The 26,959-nt window shown below is 47.6% G+C and overlaps 10 protein-coding genes across 10 annotated transcripts; 3 read left to right on the forward strand and 7 right to left on the reverse strand.

Annotated features, from left to right (window-relative positions):
• Positions 1-443: 443 nt before the first annotated feature.
• V1513DRAFT_430649 (uncharacterized protein) lies at positions 444-1,394 on the forward strand (the record flags this gene model as incomplete). Its single annotated transcript, XM_066896353.1, has 1 exon — positions 444-1,394. One exon carries the CDS (start codon positions 444-446, stop codon positions 1,392-1,394), a length of 951 nt encoding a protein of 316 aa, XP_066754448.1.
• Positions 1,395-1,578: 184 nt separating this feature from the next.
• V1513DRAFT_412544 (Spb1 C-terminal domain-containing protein) lies at positions 1,579-4,710 on the reverse strand. Its single transcript, XM_066895753.1, has 3 exons — positions 4,597-4,710; positions 4,437-4,541; positions 1,579-4,382 (listed from the first exon to the last, which is right to left on the reverse strand). Exons 1-3 carry the CDS (start codon positions 4,663-4,665, stop codon positions 1,983-1,985), a joined length of 2,574 nt encoding a protein of 857 aa, XP_066754449.1. The 5' UTR covers positions 4,666-4,710; the 3' UTR covers positions 1,579-1,982.
• A 553-nt stretch (positions 4,711-5,263) lies between these two features.
• Positions 5,264-6,778, forward strand: V1513DRAFT_441618 (thymidylate synthase/dCMP hydroxymethylase domain-containing protein). The gene has a single exon (XM_066897551.1). It carries the CDS (start codon positions 5,415-5,417, stop codon positions 6,432-6,434), a length of 1,020 nt encoding a protein of 339 aa, XP_066754450.1. The 5' UTR covers positions 5,264-5,414; the 3' UTR covers positions 6,435-6,778.
• Positions 6,779-7,250: 472 nt separating this feature from the next.
• V1513DRAFT_324881 (uncharacterized protein) lies at positions 7,251-8,687 on the forward strand. The gene has a single exon (XM_066894691.1). The coding sequence runs from the start codon at positions 7,550-7,552 to the stop codon at positions 8,525-8,527; it is 978 nt and encodes a 325-aa protein (XP_066754451.1). The 5' UTR covers positions 7,251-7,549; the 3' UTR covers positions 8,528-8,687.
• A 159-nt stretch (positions 8,688-8,846) lies between these two features.
• On the reverse strand, positions 8,847-11,549 carry V1513DRAFT_377111 (Muniscin C-terminal mu homology domain-containing protein; the record flags this gene model as incomplete). The annotated part of the gene is made up of 2 exons (XM_066894945.1): positions 8,847-10,969; positions 11,027-11,549. 2 exons carry the CDS (start codon positions 11,547-11,549, stop codon positions 8,847-8,849), a joined length of 2,646 nt encoding a protein of 881 aa, XP_066754452.1.
• A 1,052-nt stretch (positions 11,550-12,601) lies between these two features.
• V1513DRAFT_457719 (peptide N-acetyl-beta-D-glucosaminyl asparaginase amidase A-domain-containing protein) lies at positions 12,602-14,502 on the reverse strand (the record flags this gene model as incomplete). Its single annotated transcript, XM_066899639.1, has 2 exons — positions 12,602-14,259; positions 14,310-14,502. The coding sequence occupies 2 exons, from the start codon at positions 14,500-14,502 to the stop codon at positions 12,602-12,604; spliced, it is 1,851 nt and encodes a 616-aa protein (XP_066754453.1).
• Positions 14,503-15,075: 573 nt separating this feature from the next.
• Positions 15,076-18,842, reverse strand: V1513DRAFT_397619 (chitin synthase-domain-containing protein). Its single transcript, XM_066895412.1, has 3 exons — positions 18,460-18,842; positions 16,372-18,408; positions 15,076-16,313 (listed from the first exon to the last, which is right to left on the reverse strand). The coding sequence occupies exons 1-3, from the start codon at positions 18,641-18,643 to the stop codon at positions 15,187-15,189; spliced, it is 3,348 nt and encodes a 1,115-aa protein (XP_066754454.1). The 5' UTR covers positions 18,644-18,842; the 3' UTR covers positions 15,076-15,186.
• Positions 18,843-19,093: 251 nt separating this feature from the next.
• Positions 19,094-23,110, reverse strand: V1513DRAFT_397622 (Phosphatidylinositolglycan class N-domain-containing protein). Its single transcript, XM_066895413.1, has 11 exons — positions 22,497-23,110; positions 22,243-22,449; positions 22,025-22,189; positions 21,502-21,971; positions 21,307-21,448; positions 21,072-21,255; positions 20,897-21,023; positions 20,409-20,842; positions 20,234-20,354; positions 20,075-20,183; positions 19,094-20,022 (listed from the first exon to the last, which is right to left on the reverse strand). Exons 1-11 carry the CDS (start codon positions 22,660-22,662, stop codon positions 19,274-19,276), a joined length of 2,874 nt encoding a protein of 957 aa, XP_066754455.1. The 5' UTR covers positions 22,663-23,110; the 3' UTR covers positions 19,094-19,273.
• On the reverse strand, positions 23,111-24,564 carry V1513DRAFT_441630 (uncharacterized protein). The gene is made up of 2 exons (XM_066897552.1): positions 24,317-24,564; positions 23,111-24,255 (listed from the first exon to the last, which is right to left on the reverse strand). The coding sequence occupies exons 1-2, from the start codon at positions 24,485-24,487 to the stop codon at positions 23,293-23,295; spliced, it is 1,134 nt and encodes a 377-aa protein (XP_066754456.1). The 5' UTR covers positions 24,488-24,564; the 3' UTR covers positions 23,111-23,292.
• Positions 24,565-26,722, reverse strand: V1513DRAFT_441632 (tRNA-guanine(15) transglycosylase-like protein). The gene is made up of 10 exons (XM_066897553.1): positions 26,458-26,722; positions 26,292-26,404; positions 26,148-26,230; positions 26,082-26,091; positions 25,892-26,032; positions 25,578-25,838; positions 25,459-25,516; positions 25,328-25,405; positions 25,106-25,273; positions 24,565-25,034 (listed from the first exon to the last, which is right to left on the reverse strand). Exons 1-10 carry the CDS (start codon positions 26,566-26,568, stop codon positions 24,816-24,818), a joined length of 1,242 nt encoding a protein of 413 aa, XP_066754457.1. The 5' UTR covers positions 26,569-26,722; the 3' UTR covers positions 24,565-24,815.
• Between the last annotated feature and the right edge of the window lie 237 nt (positions 26,723-26,959).

Consider the following 26,959-nt stretch of genomic DNA (forward strand, 5'->3'; position numbering starts at 1 on the left):
AACTGTTAGTCTTATGACATCATCATTCCTGCTATTGACCATACGCGGCAAACAGCCAGGCCCCAACAAATGGTATGTAGTTATTTTACAGAAAGATATATAGTAATAGCAGCCGCAAGATATAGCGCAAATTTCCCAGTTTGTAGCTGCTCAAATGCAATTCGACTTAGAACATAATGTGCCAAAAAGCTCAACGAGCGGGATAGAAAAGATTGGGAGCTATTAGTCCGGGTAGCTTCCCTTTTGAGCTTCATGGTTCGTTGAGCGGAACTGTTGTCGATCGCGTGCGCGCAAATATTTTACACCATTTACCGCCTTTGACGTCAATTATCCACATCCGCTGTCAAATTTTGTTGCGAATCCGCCTTTCGTCTACCGCTGTTCGTGTTTGAGCTGGTCTGCACTATCGTGATCGCCGCAAGAGATCCGGGGAGCCCGAGATAATGTCTCCTCCGGTCACGTTATCTGCATCGTCTCCGCGCTGCTCTCCGCTCATTCTCGCGCTCTCGTCTGCTGCTTCAACACCATCTGCCTCACCGACGACGCCCATATCGCCTGCTCTTCTCGCACTCGCTGCAGCTCCTGGTACAATTCTCGGCGCTCATAACTCTGCCCAGCCGATGCAAGTTGCCTCGCGCGAAGCACCATCGCCACTGCTCCTCGCATCTTCACCTATCCTCGCATCCACCTCAACGAACGTTACGCCTTCGTCGTCCTCGACGACTGTCACGAGCCCATCCCCATCCCCATCCCCACTGCTCGCCGTGTCACCGTCATCGGTCTCTTACCAGCGTAACCAGATGAAGTCCCGCAACGCAGGGTTCAACCTGAGCATGCCCTCTCCTCCACGTTTCGTCTCAAGCGCGAACGTGAACAGAATGTACGCTGCCCAGCCATCACAGCAACAACTGCAGCAACAGCAAGCGAGCCAATCGGCCCAATCGTCCGAGGCGACGCCGTATCTCATGCCCGTTGGATCGCCATTGGGGCCAGTCACACCCATGCTCCTCGCCGACGAAGAGTTCCAGTTTCCGCTGCCCTCGACGTCGCCATCCCTTGGAGCAGGGCTGTCTGTCGGCAGTCTGAGCTCCAGCGCTGGCAGCACATCTTCACAGAGCTGGCCCCGGCATCGACAAATGAGGTACACCCAGCAACAACCCGGCTTTACTACCGGTTCAACGGCAGGGTTAGCCCGTGTCGCGCCGTATTCGTCCTCAGCTAATCCGCCTACGTCCTCCCTTCTAAGCTCAGGCCTCGCCGGCACCTCAAACTCGAGCTTTCAGCTGTCATCAATATCGCCTTCCCAATCACCATTATCGCCATTGTCGCCTGCCCGGTCGGAATCTAATCCAGATGATGAAGACGTCGACGACATTCGCATGGAAGACGTGTGACGATATATTTTATTATTCAACATTATATATAGCACTCCAACTTGGTTAGGCAACGAAAAATTGGTGTACAGGGGTTTGGTATTTATTGTATTTTGCTTTGGAGTTATATGAATGGTGTTACGGGATCGGTATGCTATCTACTATTTTATTTTATATTATTGTATTTTTATTGTACTGTATTGTACTGTATTGTGCATAATGTTATATTTAATATTGGTCTAAAATGATCTAAATTTGTCTTCGTCATATATCATAATAATTTGGTATAACCAACAGTAATACTAGTAAACACTGTCGGCATACACAAGGTAGATATAACAGATATGGACGCAATGTCCTGCGGGTGTACCATCACGTCATCCGGGATCACACATCACATTCATCGCTGGATGAGTCCGATGATGAGATGATCCTCAGCCTCGATTCCAAACAAGTGAGCAGTCAGGACTTTGGAGAGAAACTCATTTGTTGGTTTATACATGTTATGAAATACGCAACCTGCTCTATTCCATATTCTACCTTATGCTACAGTCCCATGCCACCAAAACTCACAAATCAGACGTAACTTTTACCATAGTGCAACATTACTTATTTAGCCTTTTTCTTCAGCGCTCTCATCTCCTTCTTCATGCGGCCATCCACCATCTTATATCGTCCCTTGACGCCCTTTGGACGACCCATAATACCTCTGTTCGCGCCACGAGCGACGACTACTTTAACCTGTGGTTTTGTGGTCTTCTTTGACGCCTTGCGCATGAGCTTCTGGATACTTTCTGCCTTCTCTTTCTCAGACTTATTAGGATCTTCGATAATGATATCCGACTTTTTGCGTAATCTCTCGAGCTTCCGAGCCACTTTCATCTTCTTTCGGGCTCTGGCTTCTTCAACCTTCTTGATAGGCCGGGCGTTGAGAGCACGTAATTTGGCTTTAATAGCCGCGGCTGCTTCGGCAGTGATCGGTCGGATAGGCTTACTGAACCGGTCTTCGTCGTCCAAAAACCATTGCGGAAGACCATCGCGGTCGCGCATAGAGTACCGATTGTACGATTCGTCGACCACGTCCGCTTTGGATTTCTCTTTAAGAGCAAGCTGATGAGCAAGCGTCATGGCTTCAGCAGTGATGATATCGATATTCGGACCAGTATGTTCCTTATCGCCCATGTCGCTGTCGTCGTCGCTGCTGTCATTGTCACTCCAGGACTTCGCATTTGGCTCCTTAACTTCCTTGACGATTTCAAATGAGTTCTTGTCATCTTTGTCGGAGACGGCCATGTTCTTGTCACCAGATTCGCCATTCTGGATGTGTTGTGTTTTTCGCAGCTCGACAATTCTGTTGATCGTCTCATCCGAGTCACTCCCCGAATCTAAGCCATCGATATCTTTGAACGCGCTCTGTCCAAAAAACTTGTGCGCTGTCTTACTCAGACCATTGATCTTAACATCATTGTCTTCCAACTCCGTCAGCAATTTAAGGTTCTTGGGCTTCGGATGGTCATCATCAGATTCGGAACTAGAAGAAGACTGATAATCTTCGTCCAACTTGATCCCATCTTCATCGTCATCACCATCGGACTCGGACGGGAGTTCTTCGAAGCCAGTCCATTCAGTGTCGGGCTGTTCTTCGCGGGCTTTCTTGGCCCGATACTTGGCGTCATTCTCTGCTCGTCGCCCTTGATACTGCTCGTACATGACATCCAGTTCGTCCTCAAGTCTGTCGGCCTCTAGGTCGCTGTTCTCGCCAACCTCGATTTCTTCGACCTCTTTCTTTTTTGCTTCCTCATTCGTGACAATGACGTTCATTTTACCCTTTGCGAGCGTCTCGAGTTGTCCGCTCTTCTCGACCTCCTTCAAGCTGAAAAGTGAATCACTACCGACCTGCGCCGCCTCGATGCCGATATCAACCGGATTCAGCATTCCCAGCTGCATGCGCGTGATTTCCTTCTGCCGCTGCTCATTCTTCTTCCGCCGTTCGCGTTTCCGTCTCCCGGCTTCCTTGTCCTGCAACTGCTGGAGCTCATACTCAATCTTTTCCTCCTCTGTCATGTTCGCAGTAGGATCTTGCTCAGGCTCCGGCGTACCGTCGTCCTTTTTATCTAATCCCAGTGCCGAGCGGCATATCAGCCGCCACTTTAGCAGGAGCCGGAAATCTCTTTTGCCAAGTACTTTTAAGTCCTTGCAGAGCTCCTTAATCTCCTTCGATGTCTCCTCTAATTTCTTGACCGTCTTGAGTTCGTTGCGTAATTCTTCCAGCGTAGCAGGCTTCTCGTGCTGCTCTGCTTCCTCAGTTTCGACAGGCTGTTCTGTAGAGGCCTCCGGAATCTCAAAAGTGAATTCAGACATGGACCCCAACGACGCAATCGGATCGTTGCCTTTAACAAAATCCAACACCGACATTGACTTAAACTGTGTATAATTTCCCTCCTCATAACCATCTCTCTTCCTTTTTTTCTTCTCCGGATTAAACACTTTAGCCTCGTAATTCGGTGTCGGGTCGGTCAAATCCTCAAACACTGCCCTCGGATCCAAAAACTTTGGGTCGATCCGCCTCGGCGCCTTAAAACCTCTACACATGACGAAAATCTCGGCAGATACATTTCGCGAGGCGGGCGGTTTTGTTGCCTCAACCTTGTTAAACAGCTGGTTAAACACCCACATCAAGTTATTGTAATCCTTCGACCTGAAGACTTTTGTCACGAAAATGCCGCCCGGCACGAGGAACTCGGTAGCGAGCTTGAGGGACTGCAGCACAAGTTCGGACTGGGTGTAAGCGTCCTGAACCCATGCCGTACCGACATTCGGGGCACCGTCGTGCAACACGCAGTCTGCTTTCCACGTTTTCAAATGCTGCCTGAGCTGCGCGCGACATTTATCAGACGTAATATCTTCCTGGAACGTGATGACCTTCGGGATAGGTTTGATCGGAGCCAGATCCACGCCGACGATCAAACTGTCAACGGGGCATAAACTAGCAGCGACTTGACACCACGACTATATCGATCAATCAGCACCACTTCAACAGACAACGTACAAAAGAGAGCTTACACCGGGGGCGGCACAAAGATCAATAACGACTTTTGACTTTTCTAGAAATCCGCCATATTTCTGGTTAATCTGTAGAATCTTGAACGCAGCACGAGCACGATATCCCTACAGATCATTCATTAGTCATGAACGAGGCGGCCATCGTAACCTCTGTACATACTTTTTCTTTGGCAAGACGATAGTATTGGTCTAACCGACCTTTTCCGAACTTTTTCTGTGTTTTACCCATTTCTTCTTGCCAATTTGATAGGTGTCGCTAACAAATGCAAAGTCATTGATACATGCGCAGCTAGAAAGATTTTTTGCGATTGGGAGTTCGAAGGCCGGGTAAGTTCTTTGAGCAGGGCATGGCCGTTGGGACTTGAGGCGTCTCATGAAGCAGTAGCGGGTTAGGGCATATTATTACATCCACATTCTTTATATATCCTTGGAGTATGAGTCCGAATACTTTACGTGTAGTGCGATATAACGCTGCAAAATATCAAGCTGTTGCGCATAGACGTGTTAAATATATATTCTATAATGGCGAATTTAATTCCTTATCTGCCATCTCCGCTCGGTCGCTTTGCAGCGTATAAGCACTTAGAAAGTCTCCAAAAAATCCCAAAAAAAATCTTAAAGTGTCTTAATCAGTTATTGTTTATATTTAGCCAGTAGTACATCAATATTAATCATTGAAGATATTATAAATGGACAGTTTGTAAAGATGGAATCACACCGAACTAGGAGAGCGCGTCAAGTACGCGTCGCGTTGAGCCAGTGGGCAAGGGTTTCGGATTTTCGTATGCAACAATTTTGTAATACAACTTCAGTGTTGCTGTCGACGTCGCGTTCTGACTAGCATGAATCACGTCCTCTGCTAAGAACCTACTCCGGTCACACTTATTGCGCATCGTCTTTGTTGAACTTCCATTGTGGTGAATCTTGCAGCGACGAATTGAAGAAATAAATTGGCTCAAGACGAATTGCTTGAACGTCATGTCGTCATCCTCATCGGCGTCGTCTCTAAACAACAGCGAGGATGAGCTCACGACTCCGCCATCATCTCCGCCAAATTCGCACGTCGCCGCGTCACTCTCACTGACTGTGAAGCCGACGCGTTCGCCAAATCCAGATGAAGAAGCGTATCTGTCGCTATGCGCGCAAATCCTGTCTACTGGCGAGAAAAGACTTGACCGCACCGGCACCGGCACGCTGGCCTTGTTCGCGCCACCACAAATGCGCTTTTCCTTGCGCGATAACCGGTTCCCGCTGTTGACCACCAAGCGGGTGTTTTTAAAAGGCATTGTCCATGAGCTACTGTGGTTCGTGTCCGGGAGTACGAATGCGCTTGATTTGTCAGCGAAAGGTATCCACATCTGGGATGGCAACGGATCGCGGGAATATCTCGACAGCGTCGGGCTCAGTCATCGGGAAGTCGGGGATCTTGGTCCGGTGTACGGGTTCCAGTGGCGGCACTTTGGTGCGGAGTATATTAATGCTAAAACGGATTATGAGGGTAAAGGCGTGGATCAGCTGCGGGAGCTGATATGGAAGATTAAGAATAAGCCTTACGACCGCCGTTTAGTCCTTACTGCATGGAATCCGGCTGACATGCAGAAGATGGCGCTTCCGCCGTGCCATATGTTCGCCCAATTTTACGTCTCGTATCCGAACGGGCCGGAAGCGCAGGGCGAGCTATCGTGCTGTTTGTATCAGCGTTCGGCAGACATGGGGTTGGGCGTGCCGTTTAATATCGCGAGCTATGCGCTGCTGACTATTATGGTTGCCACTGTGTGTGGACTGAAGCCGGGCGAATTTGTGCATTGCTTAGGGGACGCGCACGTGTACCTCGATCATGTTAACGCAATGAAGAAGCAAGTCGAGCGCGAGCCAAGGGAGTTTCCCAAGTTGTTTGTCAAGCGGGATGTTACTGACATTGACGACTTTAAGTTTGACGATTTTGAAGTGGTTGGGTATAATCCGTACGGCAAGATTCAAATGAAGATGTCGGTTTAGTCGGATGATGGTAGGAATTGTACGATAGCGCGCATTTAGTTATGAGAAGGGATCTGTACTGCCGTAATTGTATGATGGTCGTCTGTTTTACTACTTAGAGAATACAATGCATATTCCGTGTTTACCCCACCGACAGCGACGACGTCAAGAGATATCAATGTCGCGGACAAGCGTATGATATGGCTGAGGTTTGTGATACAATATCGGAGAATGTATATTCAGCAGATTGACGACATCAGTAATTGCCAAATTGCGAAAGTATTTGATAACAAACTTAACGAGAGAACCCTTTTGCCATAGAACATAAAATTGAAGCATTATTGGTTGGAACACTTAAATGACTGGACTGATAGGCGGAAATTAAGTGCGCTGGGAACGTCATAGGCAGAGTACTCAGGGGTAGATAACGAACGAACGAGTTAAGGCGTCGAGTATTATCTTCAGCACAGCACCAGTGTTTGGCACTGGAATGCAATGCCTTGCATTTGCTACTACCAATTCGCGTACGCAAATACATATCAATGGCATCGACAAGCTTCGAGGAGCGTTGTTGCAAAAGGGTTTGAGGTGGTTGGGGAAACGAAAGGAGGCGAGGGCATAGGGTTTCCTTTGCCCAGTTGATAAGAATCAGTCAAGCCTGATGTGGCTGGCACCGCCGCACTGAATCACAGCACAGGCTGAGCATTCCTTACTTCTTTAGGCTAGCGCATGCCCGCTTTCCGACAACTACTCGATTCAAGCGTGATTCAGCCACACATTCCCGTGATCCAATCCTTGAACCAACCAACAGTCGCTGTGAAGATTTGAAGATGCTCTCACCACCACAGCAAGGAAGCAGCATCTTCACTTGTATGTATGCTATTTGTTAATAATAACATATACAGAGGAGTTTGCGAAGGATTTGGTATGTACTTCATATTCAGCGATGGATATCTCCCATGCTGCCGGCCGGTGATTCGTTGGTCTGTGTAGACAATCCTTTCTTTTACATGTGGCGGTGCGCATGTTGCAGACGGAACAACTGTACTTAACGGGATCCTGATCCTGATTTGCTTAGTCCAACTAATCTAGCCTTTGTCACCACCATCCCATCTTTGTTCTTCTTCACTACTACAATGTCTGCCGTTGTTGCTGCACCCATCTCGTCTGTTCTTCCTATCTCGTCCTCGCGGTCTCGCCCTCGCCGCTCGTCGTCTCCTTCGCAACAGCTCTCGACGTCTCCGATCCTCGATCCACTAGCAACACCATCCACAGGCCTCCTACCTGCTGTAGACCAAAATGAGGGCACGTTAGATGTCCAACACGACATCGTCCCCGTCGCAGACGACCTAGCACAGTACTCTGCCTCTGCGCAGCTCCGCTTTCTGTCCCACAGCCGCGCCGCTAACGCCGAGCTATTCTGGCAACTCCACACAGCCGCCCGCAGACAGGACTCCGTCACAATAGAGTCGTCGGTTAAGTCCACAGCAGTCACGACTCCGTCGCCACAAGTCGAGCCCGGTCACGCGCTGATCTACATTCACCCCGTAAAGCAGACCGATACGCTGCCCTCCATCCTTTTCACATACCGTGTCGACGCCCAGGCTCTCCGCCAAGCAAATAGACTCTGGCCACACGACACGATCCAGTCGCGCGCCGTCCTCCTGCTTCCCGTCGACAAGTGCGGCATCCAGATGCAGTTCCATCTCCGCGCGAAAGCGGGAGTGAAATCAGAAAAATCCGGCGTTCCAGTCGCCGCTGATCTCGTCGGCTGGGCCATAGTCGAAAGCGTCGGTGAAGTCGAAATCTGCGCGATCCCGTTAAACAAACTCGGCTTTTTCCCGCGCAGGAAACAAGGTCAGGCTGTCCAAGACACGCCGCGTAAGAGCGTCGATTCGACCGCCAGTAACGATAGCGTGTCAACGACTACGACAACCGCTAGCGCGGTCAGCACGCCTACCTCGACCGCCTCTTTGTCTCCAAACAGCACTTTCTCTTTCGGCAGTGCGCTAAAGTCCGTCATGAGGGGATGGGGCTCCTCGAACTCTTCATCATCAAAAAGTAAATTGACTGCTCGCGAAGACAGCTTCGAAATGGTTCCCGATGATAGTTGAATTTCATTTTCGCATAATGGCTGTAGATCATGTGCATTTTCATCCTATACTCTGAGCTCATGGCAGTGCATTGTACATTTTCTGGTCTGTGTGGGGATGGTTACGCATTTTTTGTTAGTTTCGGCGTCTTTTGTTGGTAGGTCATTTGTGCTTTCGCAATGTTATTCCATGGGTTTTGGTTGGGTCGAAAAAATTGGCATTGTATTGTATTGTATTGTAATTTTAATGCATTAAATCTATTCCTCAAGAGTCAAAACGACAGTATTCAAAATTACTCTCTTCCTAACGTTACAAAGTAATACAGCTCCCGCATACAAATTTACCCACTCGCAGCGGCAAAATATTGTCCCGCAACTACACTCCGCACAACAGGCACCAAACTCCACTCCGCCTCCGTTGCAGCCTCGTCCGCAAAAGGATCGTCTGTCTCCTCCCCGCCCTTCTTGCCAACGTCCAATACCTCGACGCAAACACCGTCCATTGCCGAAGGCGGTGAATACCGAAACTTGACCACCACGCCGCCGGACGATGATTCCCTCGCCAGACCTTCATTCAAAAAGCGCACCAATATCTGAACCTTCTCGTCGGTCTTGCGCAACGTCACTTCGTGCCCCTCTCCGGCGATCGGAATGCTGAGTTTCGCCGACTCCTGATCAAAGACGCCAGACGGTTTGCTCCGGCACGCTGTCGCCAGCGCGCCTTCGATTGCGACTTCGATGCTCATATCCGACACCGTCAGCTCGTCCACCGGGAAGTCTGGATTCAAAAAGTAATATAGCATCACAGACGTCTGGTGCGCCTCGAATTTCCAGATGGGGTCCACAATTATCGGTGCATACGACGGCGATGAAATTGAATATTTGAATGCAATGGCCGGGGCGCTGGATAACGTCGCTGCGTCCACAATGTACTCGCCCGCACTTTCAGACGGCGCTAGAAGAGATTGGTTCGGCATCACGCGGTCGATTCCAGACGTATTCGTCAACCGCAGAGGAGCTGGTGACGGCGACGTTGTGGTCGTGGATGAAAACGACAGCGCAATTTCGCCGACTATCAATGCCCGCGTCGGCGCGCCGTTCTGCAAGCTAACATGCACGGTCTCGACAATGCTGCTCGACAGTCCGGGCACAATCGATTCTTGAGGATGTTCTGCAGCAGCGTCAGTGCTCGGTGTCGGTGACGTAATGATCGACGTCGATTCCATCTGCTCCGCAACGGGCGCCTGCTGCAGCGGCTGTGTGATCGGCGAGTAATACTCCTGCGGAGTAGTCGGTGTGAACGCCGTAGCTGAGCTCGTCGAGTAATACTGCTCCGAAGGAACAGCCGCTTCGGTGGCCATCTCCTTACCTTTTTGCGTGACAGCAGTATCAGTAGACAATGGCGACAGAACTGGAGGCGATGCAACCGCTATGGATTCAGTCGGCGGTATCGGCTCGATCTTCTCTTCAACTTTCTGCTCTGCAGCTTCTGGTTCTCTCGCCTTCTCCACAATCGGTTCTATCTCAGCAGTCCCATTAGGCTCCTCCACGACATTGTCAAACGCCACCTCTGGTTCGGACACACTCTCCACCGGCTGAACGATCTCTGCAGGTACAGTCGCGGTCTCCTCCTCAATTGGCACGACAGATGAGGCAGGAAGTGCATGCTCACCTCGATGTGGCGGCGGTGGGGGCGGAACACCATGTACGGGCGGCGTAGACACTTCGGTACCTGGCGCAATCAACTTGCTCTGAATCTCGCCCCGCCGACCTCTCATCGACCGACCAGAAATCGTTGGCCGCGAGCGTAACGACGCCGCAACACGTTCAACGGCCGCCTGTGCGTCGTCTTGTTCATCTTTGATTGTCTGCGACTGGATGTCGACTTTGATGGTCGACTGCTGGTCGTGATATGCAGTCAGATCGTCTTCCAATGACGCCAGCGCCGACTCTTTCGAGATCGGCTGCGGAATCGAGAAACCTTCTGAATCGACCTGCGGCTGTTGAGCTTCCGGCTGCAACGCAGGAACTGGCTGAATCGACTGTGATGGAAGCGGCGCGGCCGGTGTAGGTCGGCCAGAATGGTCGACGGTGCCGACAACGTTAATCGCATCAGGGTCCTCAATGTAGCCATTGCCCTTTGTGACAACGAAAGGCGCCGCTGACTGAGGCGATGTGGCGGCCGAACCGGGGGACTGAGTTGCTGGGGATGACAGGACAGGCACCGCGCCGCTCGTAGTCCGGTGTGGCGGCGGCTCGGGACGGGATGACCGTGACCTGCTCGATGCAATAGATGCTGTCTCAGTCGACATGTGCGATGACTCGCGAACAGGCGACACATCGATTTGTTCACGGTATTTGTTCTTGTCTTTGCCTTTATGGCCAAACAGGCCACGTCGACTGCCTTCGCTCTTACCTGGTCGTAGCATCGTACTCATGCGACTGAACTTGGACTTGGAAGAATCTGGACATGTCAGTAAAACATCCATGAACTTCACTGAACTTCACATCATCAACTTACTTGGGCTGCTCAAGGCTGTGTCTGCGGTAGCGACCGACGTGCGTCGCGTGCCCGAAGGCGAGGCAATGGCTACCGCACTTTGGACAGTCGACTCAGAGGACGCAGTCTCTTGCGTGGTTGAAGCTGGGCGCGGTGCATATCTCGAAGACGTTCTCGCGGTATGTGGTACGCCGTTCGTCTGAATTTGGAGAGCATACACCTTGATCTCGTCCTGTGGATCAAATGACAGCAACGAGTTCAAATTTCCCTCACAAAGTGACACAACTCGCTGCGCCTTATCCACCTCGGACGTTTCGTACCGCGTCAAAACGTCCTTCAACATAACCAATCTCGCTTCGTCGATCCCTTGTAGCTTCTCAAATACAAGCGGCGCCTGAGAATCCCACTCGGCGACCGCATTATTCACGTTCTGATGCGCGCCAGCAATTTTGGACGATCCTTTCTTCTTATACTTCTCAACTTTTTCCTCTGCACTCTCAATCTCCCTCGCAACGCTCGATAAATTCTCTTGAATTACACGCATCTCCGCCCATTCCCGATTCGCAGCCGCATATACTCTGACGGGTCCGACAATATCTGTAGACAACTTATTCGCGAACGACTGGCTCGCGCCGGCTTGTGCCGAAGTAGACTCGACGAACTTTGACCACACCTCGACGAACGTGCCCAAACCTGCCGTGGCGATGTCAGGCGGAATCGAACGGGAAGATAGACGCGCAAGGGAGCTTGCGTATTGCTGCTCGATGCGATAACGTTCGTCGATCCATTCTGCGATTTCTTCGTTAGCCCGGCTGGCAGACCCTAGTCTTTCGCGGAGAACAGTGACGGCTTCTGCGGGTGGCAACGAAGACTAAACACACGTATCAATTAGCAAATCCTGGTTCTTCAATTGGGCAAATCTGGCCGAGCAAATGGCGATAGCCACAGCAGTTTGGGGTGCTCCGGATTTACCGGGGAACATATTCCAAACTCAATCAGCCGTCCTATCACCACAGTCACTCGCTCACCAGATTCACGCACGACATACATGAATTACATACTAATATTTTATCCGCGTACTCCATCCGCATTAGTGAATCCATTGTGGATACTGTGATAGTCAATGGGTCGTTGCTAGAAGCTGAAAGCACTGATTGTTCGAGAGCGGGAAAAGGGTTACAGGCGGGGAGTTGGCAGGTGCGTGTGTCTTGCAAGAGATGCGCCCAACGCCGAGCGTTCAGTTACATTGCTTAAGCGAGCTGCCCAGGTATCGGTGACGTGCTCTGCCATATTATGCACCATTTCGGGATGAATCAGCAATCATATTTTGATTTAACCCCCATAATATTTCATTCAACCTTATTCTGTCTGTCTAATGTCCATTCACAAATACAGTCTTAAGCAATACAATTCGACTTGCCAGATCTATCATAACCCACTACTGCAAACCCAAATCAAAAATATTACCCATTGACGCATATCACCAGAGCAAATCCATAACCAGTGAGAAAAAAAGTACAAAAATTAACAATGCAATACCAATAATCCCAGGGATAACCATCATTAAACACCATATTTTCTACAACGCCTCAAATGTTATAATGCTGGACCACGACCCAGCATGCGCTTGATACACTTCTTAACTTCGACATCATCCTGCGGCTTGATATGTTCCGTAGAAGCGAAAACACGCTCGTTGTAGTCCTGCAAGCAGTCGAAGAACATTAGATTTTCCCTAGCAGCCTCAACTTTGTTTCCTTGCGCCAGGACGTCGATCTCTTCCGCATCCCTCTCATTGACTTGCTGGTCTATCACATCCTGGAGAAGGCCATCGTAGACCTCAAGGTCACGGACGACTTTGCCATTCACGGCGCGCACCGTCCGCCAGTACTGATCAACACCAGTGGACTCGATATATCCTTGCTCCGTTGCACCGCCACCATACGGACCATTGCCCTGCTCATCTGGACCAATGTAGTACGAATGTCCAGCTTGATGTGTCCACAGGCTCAACCCAGAGTTCTTCCTGTCGACAATCATACCGTGGGAAACTTCCGCCGAAATCTTCAACACGGGGGAAAACTCATAAAATGAATCGACGTCAAGCGGATAACTAAACTCGTGGTCCCCAAGGAGTGTAGACTTTTCCATTCCCGAAATCTCGGCAAGCACCCGTTGTCGCCGACCAGATTTCGTGTAAGTCTGAGCATTGCGAGATTTAATATGAAACTGCGAGAAATACTCCTGCTTGCTCTCTCCCTGCTGTTCATTGTCGCCGAATCGCAGGACGCTCCTCACTAATCCTTTTCTGGTAGCGACAGAGGACACGTTCAATTGTGTGCCGTCCGAGCTCAAAGTGCCGGTGGTGCTGATATCAAGGGGCTCAACAGCGTACTCGACGATTTCACCCTGTCCATAAGCATCCCCAGTCCAGGCAAAGATATTTCCAGAAACGATCCAGTCACGGCCAATCGCGTTATCGATAACATCACCCGATTCCACCTTAACCTCAACTTCCGCGCCTTCCCATAGAAGTGGCAGGACAGCTGTGAGATCAATCTCGTACATGGGCAGGTCATAAGCAGCAATTCCTACAATAGGACGCCACAGACCAGGAGCGATACCTCCAGTAAATATGATCGGGAATGGGAACGTCGCTGCAACAAGCTTGCCATTCACATGGACCTGTAGTTCTCTGTGAGGCCCATAGCCACTGAGACTAACGTCAGGGAATGCATTCTTGAATTCTGATGCAACGTTCGTGTACCAGAACTCCTCGACTGCGTTGCCGGACGCAGAAATCAACATCGTAACCTTGCGAACTTTGCGTGGAAGAGTGAGAGTAACGGCGGCACGATCTTGAGGTAATGAGAAATGCGATGGCTTGAGTTGTGAGCTACGACGCGCTGAGACCGGGATAATCGTGTCAGCGAAAGATTCCTTGACGTGTTCAGGGGCAAAATAGAACTGCGCGGTGAGTGTCATCGCGAATTTACCAGTGTAGGTTTCATCGACTAGATTACCCATCTCAAAGATGAACCGTTGTTCAGACTGTAGGAGAGCGAGAAATTGTGTCATGTCTTTGGTATACTGGAAATGAATGCCACCTAGCGTTGGTTCCGCGGTCGATGTCCGCCAGACCTCGTGGTCCCCGATGAAGACCAACGCAAGACGGTCGAATTGGCGGCCCTCTGAGGTTGTTGACAATGTAAATTGCACATGCGTGAAGTTCACAGGGGCTGGTTTGTATGTTCCTATGCAACAATTAGCATTTACCTTGGGCATATAACCAAATGCTACATACCGACAAAAGGACGGCCGTATGAGAACGCAAAAGTATGCTCCATAATGGTGCTAACAAACACAGGAGCGCCGTAAATGTTTGGGCCCTTATACACCTGAAACACTTCCAATCTGGCGTTGTCCTCAACAATCCCATCACCGATTATCTTCCTTGGCTCGTCATCATGATTTCGCGTCGGGACTTGTAACCACATGTCTCTTGCACTGGGAAGCATAATCGTGCAAGGAATAATCACCGTAGCGAACAGCAGCCCAACAGCAATTCGTCGCATAATTACCTGCCTTGCGCGTCGATATCTGGTACGGCGAATTTCTCGTTGACTTCGCTCTTCACCATATTTCGCTGAATTAGTCCTTACATCCACTAGCTCCTTGGCGAGTAGAAGGGGCTCCTTCATGTCGACATTGGCGCTAAAGTAATCTTTTTCAGACGCCATCTTCATAATACTTAACCAACTAATCAAGTCGGAGCATGTGATTTGATGTCTCGAATGATGATTTCCGATGGTTGTTTGAGCTTTGTGGTCTTCGCAACTAAGAGTCACTTCTTGTTCCTCTCTGGCTTCAACCGCCCCTGGTCAGCTCCGCCGATAACGATGCTTAACCAACCTACAGTTACCCTAACCCTTTCGGGCTTGGCTGGTTCCGTGGTTGGGGTAGTCGGCGATGCACTAGTTAATTAAGCCTGTACTAGATAATTAAGCCACCGGACCAAAAGGATTAGACCAAGAGAAGGCATTCCCCGCATGTGGATTAAGGACACGAAACAAAATTGTATAATTAATCCAATTAAGAAATAAATCCCAAATTAATAGATCTACAATATATCTATTAAAAATATCACATATTCCTAACAATCTAAACTATTTATAAAGCTTTTAACGCTGGAACTTGGATGTCAATGCCTTGGTATGCTCCATCGTCCGAATCTTAGTCTCAGCGATGTATTGCACGGCATTGATACACAGATAGATCAAGGAACCAAAACCACGGAATATGGCCAAAATTGCTACAGACCATAGAATGAAGGCAAGGTAGCCGTTCGATCCGGTATTCTCAATATCAAACGCCTGGGTGACGACTAATGCCAAAATCATATTCGCAACCATCCAGAGCAAAACAACACGCGTTCGGATTCCGCGGTAATAATCTTCCTTTTTCGTGCTCTCGCTTGGACCTTTCTTATCCTCGACTAGTTTCCTCTCCCGCAGGTTCGCGAGTGCATCTTCGTACCCAGAATCGATATCCAGCTGGGCTGACGGCATTTCGACCTCAACGACATCTCTTCCAAGACCAGACTTATTCACTGCGGCACCAAGGTCATTGTGGATTTCGTTATCGCCTTTCGTGCCCCAGGTGACATCGTGAGTATTACACAATGCATAAACCTGCAATGTGCAAATATATGACGGCATGAGTAGGAAATACTGTGCGGAACTGGTTATCATATGCCACGGGTCCAGATACAGGAGCGACATAATCCAATAGAGTCCGTATGTCGACAGTACTGAAATTAGCATATTCACAAACGTACTATTCCCATTTGCCCCTTTATCGTTGATTGAAATAACGATATAGTATACGCCGCATCCTGTCGAATAAGCCGTGACAAGCGCGAAGAGGATCATGCTGCCAATAAACAGTTTTTGTGCGCCTTGAGGCCGATTTCCCAAACTAATGATAAATTGCGCAGCAATCAAAATGGTAATGAGGACCTTTAATATCACGAAAATATAGTAGCCGCCGTTATGGCCAAATGGGTCGACGGCCGGATCACTCAGGCTTCCTGCAATGAAATAAAATGTAAGATAGAAGTTGGCCAAAGAAAAGTACATAAAGAACAGGCTGATGAATTGGTAGATAAATTCGAGGTGAAACATGGCTTTACGAAGGACCGAGTGCTCCGTCTTCCATATCTGTCTGAAATGGATCTGAGCGTAGATGGCTGCAAAAAGAGCACCGTTGAGCCAACGTCGCCGCTGACTGATAAATTCTGGGACTTTATCTGTTCAAGCTGTCAGCAGACCGTTTCTTGCGTCCAACTAAATATAAAAATGACGTACCTGGAACGTCTGTGTCGCCAGTGCAAGACTTGACGTGCTTCAGAATCCATTTCTCGCCTTGCTTAGCAACAAGTTCCCAACATAGAATACGATCCTCCGCAAGATACATATTCGCAGTGAACACATCCGCATCTTTTCCTTCCAGCTTTTCTCCTTTGAAATACTGAGCCAGAGGTCCCTTGCCCTCATTGTCATTCTGCAAAGCAATATACCTATAAGCCGAAAGAGCTCCTGGTAAAACCGTGATATAGCCAAAAACGCTTTCCATCGGCTTATCCAAAATATTAGACATCTTATATTCAAAATTTTGCGCCGCGACAATGGGATTTAGAAGATTTTTCCATCCCGTACCCTTCATTGCCCTGACTTCTCCAGAGGCCCCGGCAACGTTCGAATCCTGATCAAAAGCCTTCCATAAGTGATACAATGACGTATTTCCTGGCCGCGTACCGACATCGAGCAAGATACACACATTTGGCTGCAGAAGCGGGCAGAAAGCATTGAAAAACCATCTATGTGAGTTCAATTTCTTGGCATTCTTTTCCTTTAGACAGAACAACACCTGCACAGGAACCACACCTCTTTCGGCACCTTTAAATCGCAGATCCGAATCGAGGGAGATTTGGGTGGTGTACTCATACAAATGCGCTTTGACTTCTTTCCCGTTAACCAAATTCTTTGCGATTCCGTCTTGAAAAATACCCATAGCTGCCATACAGTCCAACACACGAGGGTTAATATTTTTTCGTCCATCGGCGACAATGCAAACGACAACTTTTTTCCAACCTTCTTTACCCCATACTCTGCTCTTAGAACGCGAACACAAGTGCGCAATATTCCTCATTACCGCATGCATAGTTCTGGTGAAATTAATTTCGTCTTCATTGTACATTGTAATACAAATGCACAGTTCTGTCTCTCGATCGTTATTGGCGGGCCGCAAGTTAAATCCACTTTTCACAAAGTCGTCTGGATCACATGTTGCAGCTGTGTACCGCATATACGTAAATTCATCATTATCACGCCGAGGAAGAAAACTATAGAGCTTTGTTGGGACTGGACAGTCCAATACCAAATTACCACGCACAAGGCGGACTTGCTTGCGAGCTATCGACCGATGGCGACGAGGTTGTGCTGTCTCCGGTACTGACTCAATTACCGGACTGCTGATTGATGATGCTGCTTTTTCACCCAATGTAGATATGTCGGAATTATCCTCGTCCCCGAGAGAAGTGTATCTTAGTGATGAACGACCGGATGATCTCTCCTCAGAGGAACGCGAGAGTAATGATGAGGCTGTAAATCGTTTCAACCCTTCTTCGTCCTCCTCTTCCTCATCGGCATGAACACCAACTATATTATATCCATCGCCCTTGTCTGATGATAAAGCCAGTGGAACGGGAGTTAGCATGCGCGAGGATTGGTGATTGTTCAAGTTGGCGCTTGCTTCAACGAGCCCGGTCGACGAATTAAAACTGTGATCCGTTATACCCGCACCATCTTCGACAGTAATACCGGCTTGATGTGCAGGACTCGATCCAGAAATATTAATTAAAGAGTCGCTGTCACGGCGCTGCTGAAGTTTAGTCACTGCCGGGAAAAATGGAGGGGGGGCCGAAGTAGCCGTGTTCTGCGGCATTCCACCCGCGCGAGCTGCTGGCGGTACTGGCAATGGTCTAATCGAGGAGCTAGATTGCACATAAGGAGAGTTAGTGCTGCTGTTAATGCCAAGCGCTTGTGAAACCGGCGACGAATGTGACTCCAAACGGGCTCGAGAGCGAGGTGATTCAATATGCGCCCTTGAAGGTGATTCTACTGCAGGCACAGCCAAGTCGCTGCCATATGGTGCCCTCATTGAAGAGGATGCACTAGCCGCTGGAAAGAGCGGCTCCTCCGAACCATCGTTGCTAAACAATGCGTTACGCAGGCTGCGTGGCGAGTGATGTATTTTGGCATACAAACTATTAGTGCTGGGTCTGCTTGGAAAAGGGCTTCGAGTCGGAGACGGCGGAGTTGAGTAAGGAATCGCAGGATCATCTGTCAGTGTTAGCAATTGATAAAATAATTAACTGGAAATCTGTTACTCACCAAGAGTCACAGTACCAAAGTTGGACATTTCCTCGGACAATCGATCATAATTTCCTCGTCGCGGCGGTGTCGACGGACGCATTACTATTGTCGATGAAGAAGGCGCGACATCCTCGGACCGGGTGAGATTTCGGAGCGGAGACTGCCTAGACGGCGATGTCTGGTTGTTCAGACGACTATACATAAGCAATATCCAGCCGACGATTCAAGTTTCGACTTGAAAGACAAATCAACGACCGTAGAAAGCAATTGCTAACATACTGGGGCGAGAGAGCTTACGCAGTCGGACATGCAGAACGATAGACAGCCAAAATAAGTACCCGACGCGCTGCCGGTTGCGCTAGCAGCGAAGAGCGCCACGTCCGCTGGGTCGTGGAGCCCCAAATCCTGCTATCAAAATAATAAACATTTCTAATTTAGGAGTAGGTACACAAACCGCCGCACATATACGATCACCACGACAACGACGGTAAGTTCTTGCCTGTACTTCGGGCACCAAATTATTGTCCGTTGGTGGACTTAACACGCTTGAAATGCTCTGGGCTATAATTTTGGAAATAACCCACAATACATAAGTTATAACTTAGGCAAATATATTTATACTTTAAATAAGAATGGTTGGGCTATAATGCTTGTCTTGAATGCATTCGCACCTGCAGAAATGCCTCACAGCCTCTGCCTTCTAGATTTTGCCTTACACTATAAACTACAAAAGATGAGGAATCTATTGACTAATTACAAACCAATTAAATTATTAAAACGCAATATTAAACAGTATAATACAACATACACATCATCTATCGGTTTCAACTGCTCATTGGTCCTTCTTGTCATTCGGAACATCGTCCGCTCTTTCTAGTGTAACGCCACTAATTAAGACCTCACTCAAGTACTCTAATGCAATAACGAACACACATAACAAACTAGCAATGCAATAATGGCTGATACTCATACCAATATCCAGCCAGCTGCCTTCATCCAATACGAGATAAAAGAAGTTTAGAGTCAGAATGTCGGAGATTGAGAGCACCATTGCGAAAAGAGACGATGGCTTCACACCCAATCGCTGAGTCAATAAGCCCAAGTCCGCAGAAATAACTGCGAATGGAACCAGGATTTTAAAAATAAGTAAAGCACCCATTGCAAAAGGATCGAACACCGGTAGAAGACGGTATACCGAATCAAGCGAGAATGAAGAAATGCTTGCGATATTTCCGGTTCCGAAAAAAGCAATTTGGGTTAAGAAGAAAAAGAACAAAGCAATTCGGATATCTGCCAATTCCAGTCGGCGAGACGCGCTATCAATAAAATGCTTGCCATTTGTTGCAGACTTGTCAAATTTCTTTAGTGCATGCTCCTTTGCGCGTCTATCGTCATAGATTTTACGCTCCAAGTCGACCCAAAAAACGAGATTAAAGAAAAAGGTAACATAAAATAAGCCTTCGTAAGAAATCGTCAGAAGAATGAAGGTTGGAGCAAAGGTTAGGAAGATTAGAAGAAGACGAGCTCGATAATCATGGTATTTGCTCCTCAGGTGCAACAATGGCAAAGTAAGTGAGCAACCTTTCATAGTTAAAATAATAATTTCAGCCAGTTTCAAATACCACAGACATACCTAGAATTAGCCATCCGACGATCTGATTGCCAAATGGTAAACCCCTGCGCGCCTGCAGAGACTTGACAGTGGAATACGTGACAGCCATCGAGAGGATAATAAGACCGAGCTAGCAATCCTTAGTTTATTAGGTATGAAATTAGTAGTTGCCATACTTACTTGTAGCCCCAATACAGTCATCGTGAAAGTAGAGATCGATTGCCCTCCAGAAGCTGATCGTCTAGCCAGCCACAACATACCAACAATTCCCACAGCAGTCATGAATCCACCGGCTACCAAACTGATATTTCATTAGCCACCTTGACTATAATGGGGACATGTAAATATTACGTACATCTGCCAAATGCTCTCTTCCTTAACCACAGGAAGCAAGGTGAAAGTACTCATCAACCAGCACGAAACAAACCATGAAAGTACCAACGTTTTGTTCGTCTTGCAGATTCCGTAGTTCTGAATTAATGGCCACACTGATATCATGCCGTAAATGACCGAAAAAACTTCTCGATGGAAATATCCAGCAACGATGGCCTCCATTAGTACGAAGAATGCCATTAACTGGATGCTCAGCTTTACTACAGTGTTCCGTTTGGATCCACCCGCGTTCCAGATGAGGATTTTGAGACCCTCCCAGAGCGACATCCGATATTCGGCCACGGTTTCCCAGAACACGACGGGAAACACGGCATACAGATAATGCATTAAAGGTGAGTGCTTAAAATAAAACATGCCGAATAGTACGCTTAACAGGACAGCTGCAACGGATGATAACTAAAACATTAGATCCGCAACCAATGCTTGACTCGTAATGCCAATCTCACTTACCAAAGGGCCATACGAAGGAGCAATCTTCGCGGGAAGAATATAAAAATCCAAGAACGAAGTCAATGCGTACAGGATCCAGCCAACAAAGCCACATGTGACTAAAGATCTCAAGAAGAGCCAGTCATAGCTATACACGGTCAGGATAAATATCACCGATCCAACAACTCTGACTTACGTTTGCAGATATCTCAGGCCTTGAAGACCCAACATCATGAGCTCATGTGCCAGCTCGATGCCATTCTCATATTCTCCATTGGCATCAAACTCACGCAGCTTCGAAATTTGAGAGTTCAGGCTGCTTGAGCCATTTTCAAGCAGTGGAAATGGTTTGAAATTCAATTCTATATCGATGGTTTGAACTAATCCCTAGTCAGCTGCATGACTACCAGTATACTGCCATACGTGCATACGTTCTTTCACACGGTACTGCTCCAAAATCGCGCGTGCATTTGCAACTATTGCTTTGCTCTTCCATTCGAGCGGTGCATCTATGAAATCAAGTGGTAGCCGACCGACTGAATTCACCGGATAGTTCAAACCAACTAAATATGACTGTATGTCATTTAATTAGTAATGTCGTCAGATAATTCCATTGATTCCCATACCATTAATGAGGCGATGTCAGCCTGCTCTACATCCACTCTTTTGACAGTGTTCAAATCCCACGGAATGGAGAACTCATCATGCCCAGTGGGGTTACGTGTATTTGGCTTCGCCACTCCCGCGCCCCACGCAACCAATGGGGTTCGCGTATTGTCGGGGTGTCCGTCACCGTGACTGCCCATGTCACTCATTCCATGATCAGCCGTGAATACCCAGGCAGTCTTGTCGTCTTGATAAAACTCATTGATTGTTTTCTGCAGTTTTTGAACACCTGTGTCAATGTGTTGAATATTTCTGAAGTACTCTACCGACTTCGGGCGACTGACATGGCCAGCGGTGTCGATACCCAACAGGTGGAGGAAAAATACAATTTTGTCTTGTCGCAAGGCCGCATCGACTCTTGGATCAGTAGTCGCGTTTTTAAATAGAGCTTCAACTTTGTCAAAAACGAACGTGTCCAGGTCTCGAGAATCTATTACAAATTATTAATATTACTGTTCTGCTCCAACTAGACAGTAAACCAACCTTTCGTGAAATCCTCAAACTCATGGCCGTACATGTAAACTTCCACTCTATCTGAGTCAGAAGCTCCCATTGCAAACATTGGAAGAATATCTGGTGAGCCGAAAGACCATGTGTGTCGTGACTGGTTGAACACCGAATCGAAGTCGACAGGGTTCTCTTTCCATCCTGTGAACATGTTAGAACAGATGCTCAATCTCAAGCACTGTGGTACAGCGAACCTTTTGTAACGGCGCTAACGTCCTCATAGAATCCAGCAATTATTGCGACATGTCCTGGACGTGACTCAGTAGGCATTCGAGTGTGGGAAACTCCAAAAGTTCCTTCCTCCAAAATTTTGGATCGTATGAATGGGGCTGCGTATTCATAGGAATCGGACGTAGCATTGAATCGAGCCCCGAAACACTTATCAGCTCTTAAGCCATCACCTATTTACTTCATTAGCTCAAATCTAGTACATTATGGTATTTCGTACCAACTATAAGGAAGAGTCGTTTTGCTGGTGCTTCCTCTGTGGATATGAAGTGTTGCATTCCATGCACCAATGGCGTTATAAAGTAAATATCAAAAATTGACCATAAATACACTAAATGGAAGAGAATGCCGATAACCAGCACAGACTGTTTCCCTAACCGGTTCATTTGAGACGCCAAGTGGAATATTTGATGCTGCGCAGGTATACAAAATAGATTGTCGCTAAATCTATAAACAAAATATCTAGACGGCTCTATATCTCGCTTATTATTACGCCCTCATAATCATATCACGATCGACTGAATTGAGTGCTATAACAATTGGTCGCGGGCATACATACGCCAGCCTATACTTTTTTATCGGCTAGTGCTACTTTCCGGCTCCGGAGTGCCACTCGAATGTCCCTGCGAAATCAGTGAACTTTTGTCACATTTAAGACCATAAATCTACAACAGCATGAATGTCGTGATAAATTCGAACAATAGGGTCCACGCTATTGCCATGTGCTCGTTTTGTGGACAGCCACACTGTAGTTTTCTATGAAATCAAGAAATCTAGTAGTGCAGTTCTGCTCAGAATGTTGAAATTTATATTTCCGCTTGTAATTTATACGTGACTAGGTCTTAATACTATTCGATTAAAGGTCTAATAATAAAGAGAATTTCGTAAAATAATTATGAAAATTCGACAAACACCACGAACTTAACCCAAAAGAATCCTGCTCCACTGCCATTATGCAAAACGTGCCGAAACCTAAGCTACCTCTTGTACATACTCCGAGAAGATCCAATGAATATTTAGGCGAGATCACCAAATCCAAGCTCGTAGACGAAGCCCAGAGTGAGTTTTGCGTGCTCAGCCATATGCTCGAAAGAAAGTCTGTCGATGGTGTCGCGGGTAGAGTGGATGAAGGGGTTGGAGTCCTTGAAAGTAGACTCAATGACGAAAGCAGATGGGTAGCCGACCTTCGCGGCAGACGCGTGGTCAGAGCAGGCGTAACCACACTCGGTCTCGACATATGGGATGCTTGAGTATGACGAGATAACCTTCTTGATAAACTCAGTGAGCTCAAAGTGGACAAAATCGGTGATGACGCCAAGAGACTCGGGGAGACCGTTGTCAAGGGTCTTTTTGACGAAGCCAGTCATGTCTTGTTGAAGCATAGCACCAACACTAATCTGGCGCTTAGCGTACTCGGAAAATATGGCTTGCGAACCAAGGAGTCCGCCCTCCTCAGCAGAGTACCAGTGGAACTCGACAGTGTTGTTGGGGGCAAAGCCGTTCTCGACGAGCACACGGAAGGTTTCGAGGATGGTGACAGTTCCAGATCCATCGTCGTCAGCGCCCGGAGCCCCAAAGAACGATGGGAAAATGAGATTGATCGAGTCCTGATGTGCACCGACAACAATGATACGGTCCTCGGCAGTATTGTATTTGGCGCCGGGAATGCGAGCTATCAGTGAAGTCTGAGGCCATGGGTGATGAAATTGGGAAACGACAATGTGGGGGTTAACAGCGGCAATTTCTTTGACAGTGTCAAAAAGCCATTGTGAACTGTCAGCACCAGTGGTTGACTTGTAATATCTGGTGTAGAACGAAGTGAAAGTCTCAAGATTAGCCTTCATGTTGGAGGTACTGATATTGGCGAGGAGAGGAGCGGCTTGTTCGACAAAAGAGACTTCTGCTGGGTATGTGACATTGACCACGACTTGGACGGGATCATCGGCATGGTCGGTAATATCGAAAAACTTCTTGCCAGTCTGGAAAACTAAATTAGTTTCTAAATCAATATACTTCAATGCACTTGGAAGCCGTGTATACCCGCTTCAAGTGGAGCTTATCAGCCTCGGATATCCACTGGGCACCAGCCTCGGTCTGAACAAGCCGAAGTTCGTTCGGGTTGAATACAGTCTGAATGCTGTGCTCAGAAATAAGGGCTGCATTAGCAGCGGAGGCTAATAAAAGTGTTACGGCAAGTGTTGAGAAATGCATAGCTGATGGTACCGTATCTAGTGTGAATGACAACGATGACGGTTGGGGGGCATAACAAATTGATCTGATATATTATCTAGCGCTCGCGAACAAGAATAACAGCAGTTTTGTGGCGGCGAGACGGCCCGGCGATTACGAAGCCTAAGTGGTTGCTGACAGATACCCTAACCACTAAGGCCGGGTCGTCCTGGAAAGAGTATACCACAAACTGGCAAAACGTTTTCAATGTCATTCTACAATCTCGGTATCCCAATTTTATCTGACGCTATTGTTAACATTATATATGCAAAAGCCGTATCATCCTCGACACCTTCGTAAACACTGTCACTCAGCTCCTGTCATCATCTAGCAGATCTATGTTCACCGTTCGCAATGCATCAACGGCCCACTGTGGAAACTTCTCCTTGTTTCCACCATGAAGTGTAGCAAAGAAATCCTTGATGAACGATGGAAATTCATCGCGGATAATTGCTTGTCGCGCAGCGCGCATTAAGTTGAGCTGGTAATGCACATTGTGGAGTGTGAGCATGTGCGCGCCACTGGTCTCCTGTACCGGGCACGTTAGCAAATCAAATAGAAATAACTCAAAATAGACAAGAAAGAGCTGAAGTGACGTACCTTCGCTGCCAAATGGTGAATCAAGGATCGGGTTATTCCCATGCCTCCATTACTTTTTGGAGTACAGATTGGACAAGTGCAATCCTCTTCCACTGGACCATAGTCCGTAGCAAAGCATTTGTTTCGCAGATTTAAAACTCCCTTAGCTGTAATCGCGTTTCCAAATCGCTGGCAGCTATCAGAGATAAACTCCCAGAGGGACTATGCAAATGTAGTACTTACCGCAGTCCTTGTGGGATATACACAATCAAATAAATCAACGCCTAAAGCCACTGACACAAGCATATCCTCGGCGTATCCCTAAGTTATAATGTCAGTTAGTCGTTCCATACCCGGCATGCTTTTGTAATTACCACGCCCATAGTATATATCGGCTTGTTACGTGGAAGCAGATCCGTACAGTATGAGACTCTAAATAATGGTTATTAGTCTTTTGTGCAATTGGACGTTGACAAACAAGATGGAAACAGACACTTTGCAGAACTGCTCCTTCGCTTCGCCGCCGGATAAACCACCAATGGCTATGCCAGGAGTGTTGCGGTTTGCCATTTCGATGCAGCAGGTACGACGCAAGTCGAGGTCTAACCCACCCTGGATAATAGCAAAGAGATTCTGCCTCTCAGGGTTCTTGTTTGCAGCAATACATCTATCCAGCCAGCGTATACTCCGGTGCATTGCTTCTTCGACTCTCGGTCCGGTGGTCAGAGTGTGAACGACATCATCCAACTGCATGCTACGCCATGCGTCAGTCTCCATAATACAATATGAGCACAAAGTATATCATACATAATATCGGATCCTATACTGTTCTGCAGTTCAATCGAGTGTTCCGGTGTGAGAAGCATAGGAGCGCCATCGTGAGGACTTAAAAACCGTACGCCTTCTTCTGTGATCGTGGCCAGTTTCAATAACGACACCATTTGGAAACTATTATAGTTAGAATTTTATATGCGTGGTGACAACCTCCTTCACGTACCCTCCGCTATCTGTTTACAAACGTTAGTTATTTTGCCAAGTCGGTTAACAGGAGGAAGTGATATACCGGTTAAAATATTTCGTGACCAAGACTGCAGTTTGTGCGCTCCACCGATAGCATCTAATACATCTTTTCCCGGCTTCAGACCCCTTTAATAGCCGCTAATCAGCGTCAATGCTCGCTGGTGGCAACCATTATCCAATAACATACAAGTGATAGGTGTTATTCAAGCATATCTTGCAACCTAAGTCTTCTAATTGCTCAGGTGTCAAACCTTTCAATGATGCTTGAGTAGCCACAGGCATAAACATTGGTGTCTCGACCTGTAAATATCTCATTAGATTTCGAAGACGTCATCGTAATTTTAGTGTGTTACCAGTCCATGAGGTAAAACCAGGTTCGCTGCTCTTGCTTTGGATGTTGAGCATTGCGCAACGACTTCATATGTCAATGCAGATTTCGCGACTTGTGGAAAAATAGATTGCATTTTTGGTCAATCGAGTACATGCAATAGAAGTTTCGGTTCTTCTAGATCTTGAATTTAGATATTCTTGGAATGGAATTTTTGTGGCTGTTGTCTAACTGCGAAAAAATCGAGCCGCACTGTTCAGCAAAGCGATGGGGCTCCAGCGCGAGTCACGCCCGAATCCATATATATCTTCAGTTTAGCTCCTCATGACCAAAACTGAATAATTACTCTAGGAGTGAAGCTTCCAATACGACAACGTACTTTATTGAAGGTTTCTATCGTCAACATATTTCCTGCGCAAGTTCAACCGTCACATTTCCGGGATTTGCTAATTAATTAAGGAACTGAGCGTTCCAGAGGACGAAACCTTGTGGGGAGTTGTGCCGCAAAGTGATTCTCTGACAAGCAT

Source organism: Lipomyces chichibuensis, assembly GCF_038497645.1.
Source record: "Lipomyces chichibuensis strain CBS 12929 unplaced genomic scaffold V1513scaffold_9, whole genome shotgun sequence".
Taxonomy (NCBI): domain Eukaryota; kingdom Fungi; phylum Ascomycota; class Lipomycetes; order Lipomycetales; family Lipomycetaceae; genus Lipomyces; species Lipomyces chichibuensis.